Here is a 13,676-nt window from a genome sequence, read left to right as displayed (position 1 = left end):
AAATGTCCAACATGTTTCTGCAGCACTGCGCAATGTAGCCAATCACAGACATAGTCGTTGATCTCTTAAACACTGTGGCCAATCAGAAGTGTTTTAGTGACTGAAAAGGGAGCGGCCCGAGACCACAGTCGATATATCCATTGAATAAAACCTGTTTGTCAACTGCATGAGGGAAAGTTTCGGAAGTGACATCTATGCAGGTTTCACTCTGGACAGGACAGAAATACGACATTGTAAAAATAGTAATGCATTATAGCAATGTTTAGGCAGATTAATAGATATATAAAAAACATTTGTAGCAAAATATATATATTTTAATTATATTCCAATTATTGCTAAAAGTGATGAGTTGTAAATAATCTCTCACTGTACACTGCTATGGTAAAGCCGTTTTTACCCTTCATCTGCACTTTACTAGAGCCCCCTCAGTGATTTCAGAAACACCCTTTTCTGTTTCAGGAACCGGGCATGAAACGGGTTTCAACAAGAACGCATAAACCTGAGATTTGTTCTCTGACGCAAGCGGCTGTGACACTTCAGTTCCGTTTCTATAGCGCTTTTACATATCGTTTCAAAGCAGCTTTACAGAAATTGCACGTGTCTACATTAAAATGTAGAATGATCTGTTATCAGAGGTGACTGTCCAAGTTATGTGTTTCAGAAATGTTCATATGCCTATACAAATCACACAGTTCGCTAACAATGTATTAATTTAGAGCTCACTGAAGTAGCCTAATGAATACATGTTGTTAACAAAAATGATAAGATACAAAACGAATCTGTCAGTGGACATTTATGTAATTGAAATCTTAAATCATCTCAGAGTTACATTTCAGATTTCACAAAATATTTTGTTTGGTCTCATTATCAAAACTTTTTGAACCAACGGTTGAACTTTTTACTTTTAGTTTTTGCATATTTTTATTCCTAATTAACTATAGTTGTTTCAAGAAGTTCACAATTTGTTTAAAATGTTATATCATCCCAGAAGCCAATGAAAAATTACTCAAATAATAATTATTTTAATAAAATAAATAATAGACCCCAAAAATAAAAAAAAAGTCATCATTCACTCATTCTCAGAAGATATTTTGAAGAATATTTGTAACTGACTATATGACAAGTTGAAACGTGAACACATAAGCATCTATCATATACAAAAACAAATTTTAAGTGCCAGCTCTGTAAGTCCAAAGATCTCTAGAAATCAGCCAAGAACAGATTTAATATTAAATATTTTTTTTTTTTTTTTTTTTTTTTTTTTATTAATATGAAAAAAAAAACCAAACAAAAAAAAAAAACATTTTGGTTTGTTAAATTTGTGAAAGAAAAACTAAAGGAAGTTTTTATAAAACATGGCATTATTATTCACATTCCAACCAATAAATATAGGACAACTGCTTCTGAATTAGAGCGGTTTCATCACCACTCAGAGATTATTGTGGGAACAATATTTAAACAATTGATTGCTAATATTTATCTAAATAATTAATGTGATCATATATTTAGGCAATTCAATGACATTAAATATATTTTATGTCTTTGGCAAGTTTTTTTATTTAGCTGGCATATATAACATTTCAACCATTTAATATTCCTTTCCACTTTTCTCACATTCTTCTGTCAATCTCAGGCATACAGTGAAGCTACTGATTCTGAAAATATGTTTGCATGGCAAACAGTTTTCTGCATTGATTACTCATAAAATGTGTATTAATCTTCCTCTAAATCACAATTATTGATAAACATAATCTGACTAACGCAAAAACAGTTGTACGGTACTTTTCAGAAATGTAAGAGACTGAGTGATCATTGTCAGGGCAGGATGGATAAAGTCATTGGAAATCCAGATAGTTTCAAAGGATTCACAAATTTACTCTTGCCACTGTACCAAATGAATGTGATACACTGCAAGCCGTTTGGACTGTTACTTCTCCTCTGCAACTTGTTCAAGCACATGCTGATTATCCTTTCTTCACATTCTGTAGGGTGTGTTCCTCATTTTCTTCATTGTCTTTTGTTATTTCTGACGCACAACTCTCACTACTTCCTTCACATCACTCTAGTTCACTCATGTTTTTCTGTTCATCTTTCACAGCTGATGAAACTTCACCTCTCTCATTGCTGATCTCACCGTCAATTCTACCAGAAGACTCGGGAGGCAAGATAACACAATAATGATACTTATTACCAAACAGCAAGCAGAATATAAAGGTTAATGTTCTGTGGCGTAGGCCCCGTCCGTAGATCACGTCTTGAGGGTTGCAGACTTTGCGTTCCCTGCCTGAAGCTGAAGGCAGAGGCGTAGCCGACCCTCGGGATGGAGGTGAAGGTTGGCGTCAGCATCTGCGAACTCAGACATGAGTAAGTACTGATCTTTTATACTCCAGGTGTTAGATAATGATTGGTTAGATCTGAACTAATGAGTGACGTAACATTTGAGTCTTCCCGGCAGAACTTGCGCTAGAGCTTCATTTCTATCACCACATACGTTTGCTCAAAACTTTGAACTATGATTTTACTTCACTGCATGTTTTGGGAAGCTGTCACTCTCTGTTTTCTTGTCCTTTGGCTCATTGTTTGTGTTTTTAGAGTTATTTACACCACAATCCTGTAACTTCTGTTCATTTTTGACTAATTTCTGGAGGATCATTTTTCTCCTTAATGCCTTGTTCTGGGTCATTGCTCTTGTCTCTGTGTCCACCATCACCACCATCTTCTTCAGTTAGGTGTCCACCATGTTGAGTTTCTATTTGCACTTCAGTTTCTCTTTCATTTTGCATAACCTTTGCATTATTATCAATCAGTGTAAGGCTTTGGTCTTTATCGGTCATATCTGGTAATATCTCTGGGTCATGATTTTTTGCTTCTGGCATTTGTTCCTGGCCACCTTTCTCTTCCTGATTTGTTACAACCTTTCCTTTCTCATCCTGATCCAGTCCAGAACGTTTTCTTTCTTTTTCCTTGTCTCGGCTTGTGTGATTATATAGGTCAGATTGACTGGAAGCTGCGACACTGCTGTCCTTCTCCATGTTAGCTGGTGAATCTATAACTAAATTGATCAAGATAAGAAACCTCATCCACTCATTCAAAGAACTTTGTTCAAATGACTAATAAATGACAGCATAATAAAACTTCTGAATCTGATCTGGATATATAGAGAATAAGTGCACAATTAAAGTCAGGTCAGAAGAAAAGGCAGAAACTAACCTGCTGGAGCACTGGGAGCTTCACCATCCACCGGCTGATCCACTAAAATGAACAACAAAACAGAAATGTTTATTTCAGAATGCAGTGATTTTTCTGCAAGGTTCTGTTTCTCCAGACAAAACATGATCTGCATTGTACCTGTGTTTGGTCCGTCTATCCCTTCATTGTTTTTCTCCTCACTTCTCTCTTTTGTGTCTCCTGGTCTCATGTCATTCCCACTGTTAGCTGCATCTTCAGTTTCCTCAATTTTCTCGTTCTGCTGCTCAAGTGATTGTTCACCATCGTCATTTTGGCTCTTCTTCTTATTTTCGTGTACTTGTTCTGCTTCATTAACCACATTTCTTTCTGTCACAGCAGATTGTGGACTTTCTATGATTTCAAAATTGAAAAAAATAAAAATAAAATGTAATTAGTAATTGTGTCCCATCCTAACAGCAGGTTACTGCTTCTGATATTGAGTCTGTTTTGACTCCTTGTATTTTCTGTGGAACACAAAAGGAGTATTTTTTAATTGAACTGAGCTCTTATTTATTCAACAGTTCATAGCGACCAGTTCCAAAATGTAAAATCAGCATAAAAGTAGTTCATAAATCTCAAAAGTTTCTTGAAGCCATATGATAGCCTTGAGTGATAAACGGACTGAAATTTAAATGGATATTCCCTGAAAATTCTCCGCTGTGCTGCAGCGCTCCGATCAATACGACATCTCTTGATGCGCGACGTCAGGCTGAACATCAGTGACCTCATTAAACAACACTGACATCAAACCTAAATACAATGTATAATCTATACTTAAATTATACTTTGCATTTTCAGAATCAAGTTCTGTTTACCTGTGTCTGGTCTGTCTATCGTGTTTTCTGTCTCTCCTGGTGTCTGATTATCCTCATTATTATCTTCAGTTTTCTTCTCTTTTAGTCTCTCGTTCTGATGCTCAGGCGACGTCTCTCCACTCTCCTGTTTCAGTATCTGAATTTTCTCTTTCTCCTCCTCTTCTTGGCTTTGTAAGAGTTCATGTCTCTCCTTCTCTGTTTCATCAGGTTTGCTGTAAGTGTTTCCTTCTGTTTCAAATGCATTTTCACTATTCTTCTCATATTTCAGTTCTCCATCTCCTTTTCCTGTGTCCTCTTGGTTTGTTTCTATCACAGCAGATTGTGGACTCTGCTTTAGACTTTGTTCTAGCAAACTAATTGTTTCCTTCAAAAGTTCGTCAGTTTCACCTAAATCTCCTGGTTTATTGTCCTGATACAATTTCTTATCAGCAATAGGCTCTTTTTGAAAAGGAAGTCTGTTGTGACTAGGGAGTGTGGCAATAGCATCAGATGAACCTGAAACAAAACACTTAAAGATCTTAACAGCAGATTTAAGCGTCGTAAATTACTCATTCAATTTATCCAGCAAGGTGAGCAATAGCTACTACTGTAAATATCATGTCAGCATGTCTAGTATTAATAATAGTAAATCATTTGTTACCTGGCACACACTCCGTTGTGGCATTACTCAACAGGTTTTGGTCTTGACCTACAGTAATAGAAACATTTTAATATATAAAATGCTCATGCAAACACTGCTTGATTATGGCAAAAATCATAATCACGATCACTCTGGTCATTATTGTACTCATGATTATTTAACATCATTATAAGTAAATATGTATATGCTGGAAAGGAACGGAATAAGGGACAATAATCGTTTTATCTTGATTATTGTCTTTTCATAATCGTTGGAAGCCAAAATCGAATTAAAAATTCAAATAAGATTAATCGCACAGCACTAACTCATGCTCTATCAAGTCTCTATTCAAGTGAATTTACAGCAGTGATAACACAAACTGTCAGTTATTAGTCACTCGTTGCTAAGTCCTGCCTATTTAAGAGCTCATCCAATCCTCAAATAGATAAGACAGGCTACCAAGGCAGGACATTATATGCAAATTCTAGGCAAACATCGTTTAGTCAATCCCCATCAGCTTTAGATCTTTGTCCTTTGAAATCAATATTTTAGCTATCTGTCATAAACATAAACCTGCACACAGATCCATAGATTAAAGTGGAACACAGACAGCATGGTATAATTTAACTTACATTCACAAACATATCAAATGCATAAGAATTAGGGCTGGGAATTTAACACATTAATTAGATGAATTAATTATGGAAAAACATTTTTTTAACGCATTTATTTTTTAACAGACTTGCCCCACCCCCAGACCTACATAGGTCATCTGACATTAAATACAGTTGACTGATGAATATGATGCAGGGACACAACTCACTTCATAATATAGCCTATAGAATGCAGTCAGAATGTCCATAAAATTCAAGAAATTAAATGCGAAAGGCGATCTCTAATAATTTCTGTAATTACATCTATGATGACGCTTTTGACCTTCCCTTACCCTGCAACCCATCCTTAAACCTTCCCACTCCACCAAACCTGCCCTAACCTTACCTGTATCCACCGCAATAGCAGCACAAGTGTTTCATAATACAACATTAACACAAAGTACATTGTACATAGTAGTTAAGGACACTGATATGAACTGTGACCAGATGTTCTTTTAATATTTTGGTTTATTACTGACTCTTTTGTTAATTTAATTATTTTTCACATTGGGTGTCACACTGGATGCTCAAAGGGAAAAAAAACCCACTCATACCTTGAAAGCATAACAAAATCCAAATTTTCCAACTCTACAAACCCTGATCTTACCATATTCAGGGTCCATATCTTTTGGTTCAGATGGCCTCGCTTCTAATCCATGTACATGGAAAAAAAAAAAAAAAAAGAAGAAGAAAAAAAGAAAAGATCATTGTTACTCTTTATTCTTTGTGAGATGTGTGTCAATTAAAGATTTTGAGGGTGAATGTTGAATACTTTTTCCTGACACTTACGCTGTTGTTTTTTTCGTCTATATACTATATATAAGAATACTGCCAGTGCAATAAGCCCAATGAGGAGAAGTGCTGTTACTATTAAGACTGGAACAAGCACAACAGATCCTTCTCTGCCTGCACACAAAACCATTTAAGACAGTGTGAAGCATCTTCATCAGAGTCTCAATGCATCTAAGACAGTTGTGTTGATTGATTGTTAACAAACCTGTATGGCAGTCTTTCAGAGTAAAGTCTGTGCTCTTGCTGTTAACACGATTATTCACAGTGCAGGTATAGACTGAGTCAAGGTTTTCCTTCTGTTTATCAACAGCAAGCTCGTGTCCCGAGTGACCATTTATATTGGGTCCACTCCATTCGTAGCTGATCAGAGTCTGAGATTCCACTGAACACAACAGTTTTTTAACATCTGAAGTCTCATCCAGCTCACAGCTCACATGAGGCTCTAACAGAACCTCTAAGACCCAAAAGTAGAGCAGTATTAGTGATATTCACTTGATATTTGGTCATTTTTTAAGATTATTAATCAATAACTAAAATTTACCAACAATTTTCCTGTATAATAAATCAAATCGTCTAGGGTCTGTGAATATTAAAGCGCAAAAAGCCTGCTGTATAAATATATGTTTGTGTCTCTGTGTGAATGATCTGTGTTTCCGTTTTGTGTACTACATACTCAAGTACGCGTGACGCTCATATTGTTTTCAGTGTTTGCTGTCTCACTATCTGAGGACATGAACACATAAACATATCCAAGGCTGCTCTGAAAAAACACTTCATCATTTTATTTGAGAAAACCATTGTCAAATATACCCTGAAACTCAAAGCTCTTCACTACAACCTGTCAAAATAAAAGTCTGGTTTTTAACTCGAAGAAATTGACAGAAATACAGTATATTATGATTGTAAAGTAGAATTTACTTCTTGTAATAATAATAGTAATAATAATAATGCAATTTATTTAAACATTAAGTAATATAATTTTTCTCCATGCTTTAATTTGGTAAATCTGTTGTTCAGTACTTTGCCAGTCTTAAAAGGACAAAAAGTTTTATTTCATTACCACCATTTTTTTAAATAAAATATTTGTATTAAATAATAATAAAAGCCAGAAGAATTAAGTCAACAGAATTTTTGAATTGCAATAAATTGTTAATGTTAAATATAAGTTGTTAACCTAATCCATAAATTGAATAAACAAAAACATTTTTTTTTTTTTTTTTTGGTCATTGTCAGTGGCTAATGCACTTTCTGTTTAAATATTTTAACTACTGCAATATTTAGTAAATAATAAAACACAATATTTATTTATGAGTAAATATTGTGCTCCAGTGGGTGTGTAAAATGTGTGATTAGTTTTTTAAAAGTCTTATTTCATACCATTATCATCGCCTGTACTTTATGAATGCCATCATGCAGTAGGTCTAAGTGTGCTGTGCATTACATTAGATGTTCATGTCCTCTCCAACTTGTACTGACAATTATTACACAAAGTTTAGGAAGTCAAACAGTTACTGATATATATGAAAAAATGGTCTGCGATATTGAATTTAACCAAGCAGAAGCGGCTTGTTCATTGTTTGACATTGCAGACTATAAGTAGTCAATTCCTCATGACCCACTGTAAGAGTTGATCTGCACATAATCATCTGAGATAGAGAGCTAGCTTACCCAAAACTGTCAAAGTATGACTGGAGCTCTGAACTTTCCCATTGATCACAATGTCAGCTTGATACTGGCCACTGTCTTGGCTGTTCAGTTTTCGTATTGTGAGCTCTCCTGTTTCAAAATCAACAACTACACGGTCTTTGAACGAGCCGTACTCGTCCACCTTACTCCCGTCATACTCCAGCACCTTGTTCTCATTGTGTTTCCACAGTATTTCTTCAGGCTTTCCGCGGATTCTTGGAGTGAGTATGATCTCATTTCCGACTTCTTCATAGTCATCACAGAAAACAAAATCTACAGGAGATGAAAGAGACTCCGTTAGTGAAGGTTCTTTGGTTCTTTGGGTGAATCTCAAAACAAATCTCACATATTTTACACTCAAATCAAAAGACAAATGTAAGACTTACTATTGACAGATTGTAATTACTGTAATACAGTAATCTTGACTATGTAACAGTAAAGATGCTGTAATAGGACATGTGTAATGTAGAATAAACAATTAAAATACAATTATGCATACCAACTACATATTTAAAAAGTCTAGCACCTAAGATTTAATTTAGCCTGTAGATTGTTTTTTTTGTTTTTTTTGCTCACATAATATTGTCGACAAACAACAAATCACATTTTGATAGAAATCTCAATGAAATAAAAAATGAAAGGTTTTGAGCTTCATTTATCTGTAAAAGTCGACTTATTGAAGAAACATATCCGTGAGTCTGTTGTGGTTTCGCACTGACCAGCCTATCTATTTCAGTTCATTGTACCAGGCGAAACCAAGGAAAATAGGCTGTCTTTGCCTTATTACGCGGTTATTCACCTCAAATCCATGTTTAAAAAGCTGTCGGACTTACCTCGAGCAAAACAGAGACATGCAATGTAAAACAAAGTCTTAGTTACTGCCATCTTCCCTCTCGTCTCTGAGTTAGTTTCTGTTTAAGCCGGTGTGTGTGACTGTGCGGAGCTAACTAATGGCGATTTGAAAAATAAAACCCATTTACTGCATGAATCTCGACAGTGATACTGAAAACCAAAACAAATAAAAACATTAAAAAGTCGACACACTTTTTTGAGACAGTGTATGGACAGAAAGTATGGGAAAATCGGATAAAAGGTATCGAGTGACCTCTGAAATTGTGGGCGGAGAAAGAAGGTAAACGCACCTTGACGCAAGCAGTGAACAACAACCTGTACTTGTGTTTTGTAGGGTAAAATGGGTTCTTCCATGATCATTTTCACACTAAAATAAAATATCACACAAATAATAGGGATTGTTGCAGAATACCGGAGCATTTTGTCACATCACATGGGGCGATTTATCAGAATAAGAAGCTGCAGTGATTCGAGAAGAAGCTCTTCATTTTAAAAAGTATTTAAATTATGAACTAATAATAATAATAATATGAATATGAATATGAATAATAATATGAATAATTTTTCAAAAATGAAATAAAAAAAAAATACCCAAAACACAACTAATTTCTTTAATTTTCCTTTATTTCCCCCGTGGATGTTTTCTTGGGGCATTTACTGGTCATTGACTCATGTGCACTGTTTACTCTGCATACCCCATATTACATATTACATATTACATACTGGTTTGGCATGTTGCCTCTCTGTCACTATCTTCACATCTCCTCCAGATGGCAGCATTGCACTGAAGGAATGACAGTGTCGTGTTCATCTGCACTGTTCTTAGTGAGAAACTCATTTGATAGAAATAAGTTGGCCAGAATGCAAAGTAAAAGTCATTTTCAAAGACATTTTAAGATAACAGATTGAAATGATTGTGATCGTAAATCAAATATGTAGATTTTCCATTGTATATCTATAGTAATATGCAAAATAATTAAATGCGGTTGTCTTATTAATAGGGCACAAAATAAATGAGCAGCATTTGTGTGTTTTGTAGAAGGATATCACTGACTTTAAAATAAGTCAGCATGATAATGTTTATTTAACAACAATTACTGAATAATACATGGTAACACTTACAGCATACAGTAATAAAATAATCATTTGCAGACTATTAGTTAATAGTTTATATATTGTAGTCTCTACATTGTTCATATAATAATAGCTTATATACAAAAATGAGTTCTTTATTCATTGTTAATGTAATTAACAAATTATTATTGTTTAAATACCTCAAAAAATAGTTATTTTTTAAACTATTCCTACTCTCAAAAAATGAGGCCTACGATTAATCAGATGTAAAAAGAAATACAAAACTAGTCCTGAATGAAAGAAAACAAGTTCACAAAAAGATTGTTACTGTAATTAACAAATTATTATTGTTTAAATACCTCCTAAAAAAGTTTTTTTTTTTTTTACTTTTTTAAGCTTCTTTGTTAACAACTTAATGTACAGTATTTTAAACCAGTAGTAAAGGAGCTTTTTTAATATGGTTATTGGGAGTAAATAGTTCTCACTTTAGATTATTTAATGGAAAATGGGAAAATATCATTAATTAAGTGCTTTAAACCAACATTTATTAGACATTAATTGTCCCCTGCACTATCAAAAACAAACAAACAAACAAAAAACAGCAAAACATTACTTAGTATGATTTATAAGCTGTTTTCCTCATAGGGACCAAAAAAAAAAAAAAAATGTGAAAAATCACTAGTATTGTCTTTGTGGGGACATTTTTAAAGTGCCCCCATTAAGGATTTTTGAAAATTACCTTTCATGTAGTGTGTAACATAGCTCTAAGTGAATGAAAACATCCTGCACAATTTAAGATATTGTCACTCAAAAGTAAAAGTCGACTCTGAATCAATTAAATGAATTGTTTGTAAAACGAATCTTAAGCCTTTCCATTGTGACGTCACAACGAAACATTAGCATATTGCCCGTCCACTTATTGCCCGCGCAGACACCAGGGAAAACTTGAAACCCGAACCTTGTGCTGTGTGTTCCCATCATTTTACTGATGACTGCTTCTTCAACCTAAATGCATTCAACGAGGGATTCGCAGGCTGGTTGTTATTGAAGGATGGGTCAGTACCCAGTTTATTTGGACCAGCTCTTTCCTCCTTTGAATTACAACCTGTAAGTATGATTAATAATTTTTGTCACGTTTGACAGACTGACTGTTTTGTAGGAAGAATCATGGGCGTTTCCTCCGAGGAGGCAAGGGAGGCAGTGCCTCCTCAAAAAAATAGGATGAGAAAATAATCCATATTACATATAAAACAACACAAATATTACAAATTATGACATTAAAAAGAGAGCAAGTCACTCGTATTTTTAAGGAACACTGCCCGACAGTGACCTTCTGTTTCCGGTGAGAGTACGATGTGCGCGTCTTGCCGCTTCTCACTGGTATTCTTCGTTCATTCGTTTGTCTGTTGCTGTGTTGTGTCTTGCGTTTATCGTGTCATCTCCTGTCCTCTACTGGATCTTAACTTCGTCATTTTTGGATTATAACCGGATTTTACTATAGTCATTCTACTGTGGATTATAACTGTCACAGGTAACTTCTACTCATCACTGGCTACTCATCAACTCACACCACTTTGCTGTCGTTTGCCGATCTTCGTCTTCGCGCTATTCAATCGGACCTTCTATATAGCTGGCGGGTGAGTCTCCACTCCCTCGTTTATCTATCGTGGACAGTATTTTGGATGGTTGGTAAACCCCAGCCATTCAATCTGACTGAAAAGGTCCCCATACTGTGCTGATCGTGCTCAATTAGCAACGAGAGTGCTGCGGCTCTCCAGTGATGTTGTGTTGTTACTGCCTGTCAGTGATTTTACCATGCCTATCAATGCTCGCAACGTCCCAGTACCTGCTCTGCTTAGTTTTAACTCTAGGCCTATAATTCAGCTGTGTCGCAAATATGATATCGCATCCCTCATATCGCATCCCTGACTCGATTCGACTACATACAGGCTCTCTCAACCGGTTTGAATGTACATCTTATTGCCTACAAGGAACATATACAAATCCACTCTAAATACTGCACACTCCAGCTACTACTCTACCCTCATTACTAATCACTGTTTTCTGTGGTTAATAAACTCACCAACCCTCCTGCACCTGTCATGAGTAACTCAGCGGACCTCTGTGAGTCATTCTTACACTTCTTCCAAAATAAAATAAATCACATATATGATCACTTTTCACCTACTAACTCCTCTCACCCCTTGCATGACTTCCCCTCTGATTTTGTACCTGGTACTTTTACTGACTTTAACCCTCCAACCCCTGCTTATATCTCTGAGCTAATCAAGAAATCGAATGCATCTTTCTGTTGTCTTGATCCTGCTCCTTCTGCTTTACTTAAAAACTGTGCACCTGTCCTCTCACTGCCTATTTCACTTCTCATTTCTCAACTACTCAGTACTGGTGCTGTTCCTCTGGAATTAAAAACTGCAGCTGTCACACCTGTCACCAATCTCGAATCCTCCATTTCTTTCAAAGCTGCTTGAAAAAGTTGTTGCCGCTCAACTTCAATGGTATTTGTCACCTCACAACCTCTACGAATGTTTCCAATCTGGCTTTTTAACACTTTTTACTCCTGTTTGTATTTCTGAACTGAATCCTCATCCAGAGCGCAATGGGTTGTGGGCAATATTAGCCTTTATAGTGTGCACGGATCCACACTTCGAAAATCTACCGAGAGATGGAGAGGAGGAGCGCTGAAGTAAAACTCTGCCCTCTATTCAATATTCCGTTTCACTTGGAAATACGTCACAGCACTGGAGAAAAATCGTTTGCAACTTCCGGTTCATGGGGACTTTAATCTCACATACTATTTAGGATGGATAGTATGGACATTGGGAGGCAGGAATAGGCTACGCTAAACTGGCAGTACTTTGTGTTCTCTCTATACTGTTACAAGTACAGCTAAAAGCGCGCAGACATTATTAATGACAACTATTAGTGACAGAACAAATTACATGGATTAAAAGATAGTAAATGGCCGACAAACTTATTAATATAGACACAGTAAGTGGTGCGTGAAAATAAACTTGAAACGGCCTGTTGCTATACAACACGAACGTGCAATAAAGCTGTTAAAGAAATAAAACCAGCAGACGCAACATTAAAGGTGCAAATTCACAGAGTGCTACAGAGGATGTTTTTGACGACTGAGAAACCAAAGACTGTTACTGAGTTTTTGAAATGAGCGCATGCGTAAGAACAACCCCCTCCTTTCGAGGGAACGCCTCCCAAAACTCGTGCACGACTATTGGAACACGAGTGTTTACCACCGGCATTCGCTGTGTCGTGTTAGTGGATTCATTATGTCGGACTCACCGCAGGTAACTCATAATCTGCAGTTGTTACTCCTGTCTCCAGACAAAAACATTGCATGCCGCGCCTGTGGAGTGTGGAAAGTTACTGGCAGTGATTGACAAGCCAGAGGGCCAATCGTTTACGCGATTACGCGATGTTTCATATTTGCTATTTATTTGATCTGTATTTATTTTGTATTTAATTAGTGCAAATCAAATCTATCTTAGAAATGCCTTGGATGGGGTGCTTGGATTTTTATTTAAATAAACTAGTCTAACAGCTTCATGAAAAACCTGGGAATATGAGGTAACCCATCATTCAAGCAGTTTCTGCTAATTTGAAAGGGAAAGTAAAATGCACGGCCACAGTGGCATTCATAAGTGATTCTCTCTCTCTTTCCTGGAAACCATCTCTTCTTCCACAAACTATAACAGACTAAGCTACTCTTGCAAAACTTTGTTCAGCTTTACTGTTAGGAGAGTCTTGTCTGCCGCTCTCACGGGAGGATTTCATGCACTTTCTTAAAATGGATGGAATAACGGGACTTTTTCATTCTGTGATTTTGGTTATTGCTCTTGGTAAGTTGACTTGTTTAAGAAATTTCTGATACCGTTATTAAAAACGGAGGTTTGGTTTAATCCGTGATAAAAGTAATTT

General features: G+C 35.9%; 1 protein-coding gene across 2 annotated transcripts; it reads right to left on the bottom strand.

Moving 5' to 3' along the window:
* Positions 1-77: 77 nt before the first annotated feature.
* On the bottom strand, positions 78-8,903 carry LOC137035839 (probable serine/threonine-protein kinase kinX). Of its 2 annotated transcripts, none has more exons than XM_067409542.1 (10): positions 8,627-8,903; positions 7,776-8,066; positions 6,313-6,561; positions 6,105-6,221; positions 5,923-5,964; positions 4,684-4,731; positions 4,044-4,538; positions 3,349-3,579; positions 3,211-3,252; positions 78-208 (listed from the first exon to the last, which is right to left on the bottom strand). In XM_067409542.1, exons 1-10 carry the CDS (start codon positions 8,676-8,678, stop codon positions 204-206), a joined length of 1,572 nt encoding a protein of 523 aa, XP_067265643.1. In that variant the 5' UTR covers positions 8,679-8,903; the 3' UTR covers positions 78-203. The 2 variants fall into 2 exon arrangements, with proteins under 2 accessions (XP_067265643.1, XP_067265642.1); XM_067409541.1 differs by lacking the exon at positions 78-208 and adding an exon at positions 1,324-3,052.
* Positions 8,904-13,676: the final 4,773 nt, after the last annotated feature.

This window comes from Chanodichthys erythropterus, chromosome 14, assembly GCF_024489055.1.
Source record: "Chanodichthys erythropterus isolate Z2021 chromosome 14, ASM2448905v1, whole genome shotgun sequence".
Taxonomy (NCBI): domain Eukaryota; kingdom Metazoa; phylum Chordata; class Actinopteri; order Cypriniformes; family Xenocyprididae; genus Chanodichthys; species Chanodichthys erythropterus.
Note: the sequence above shows the minus strand (reverse complement) of the source record. Positions and strands in the feature narration are given on the sequence as shown.

Excerpts from the sequence above, each read along its gene's own strand:
- LOC137035839 (XM_067409541.1), bottom strand. The coding sequence starts at position 8,678 with ATGGCAGTAACTAAGACTTTGTTTTACATTGCATGTCTCTGTTTTGCT. Across the intron at positions 8,067-8,626 it reads ATGTCTCTGTTTTGCTCGAG|ATTTTGTTTTCTGTGATGAC; the intron begins GTAAGTCCGACA and ends CATCTCCTGTAG. Across the intron at positions 4,732-5,922 it reads AGATATGGACCCTGAATATG|GTCAAGACCAAAACCTGTTG; the intron begins GTAAGATCAGGG and ends CTATTACTGTAG.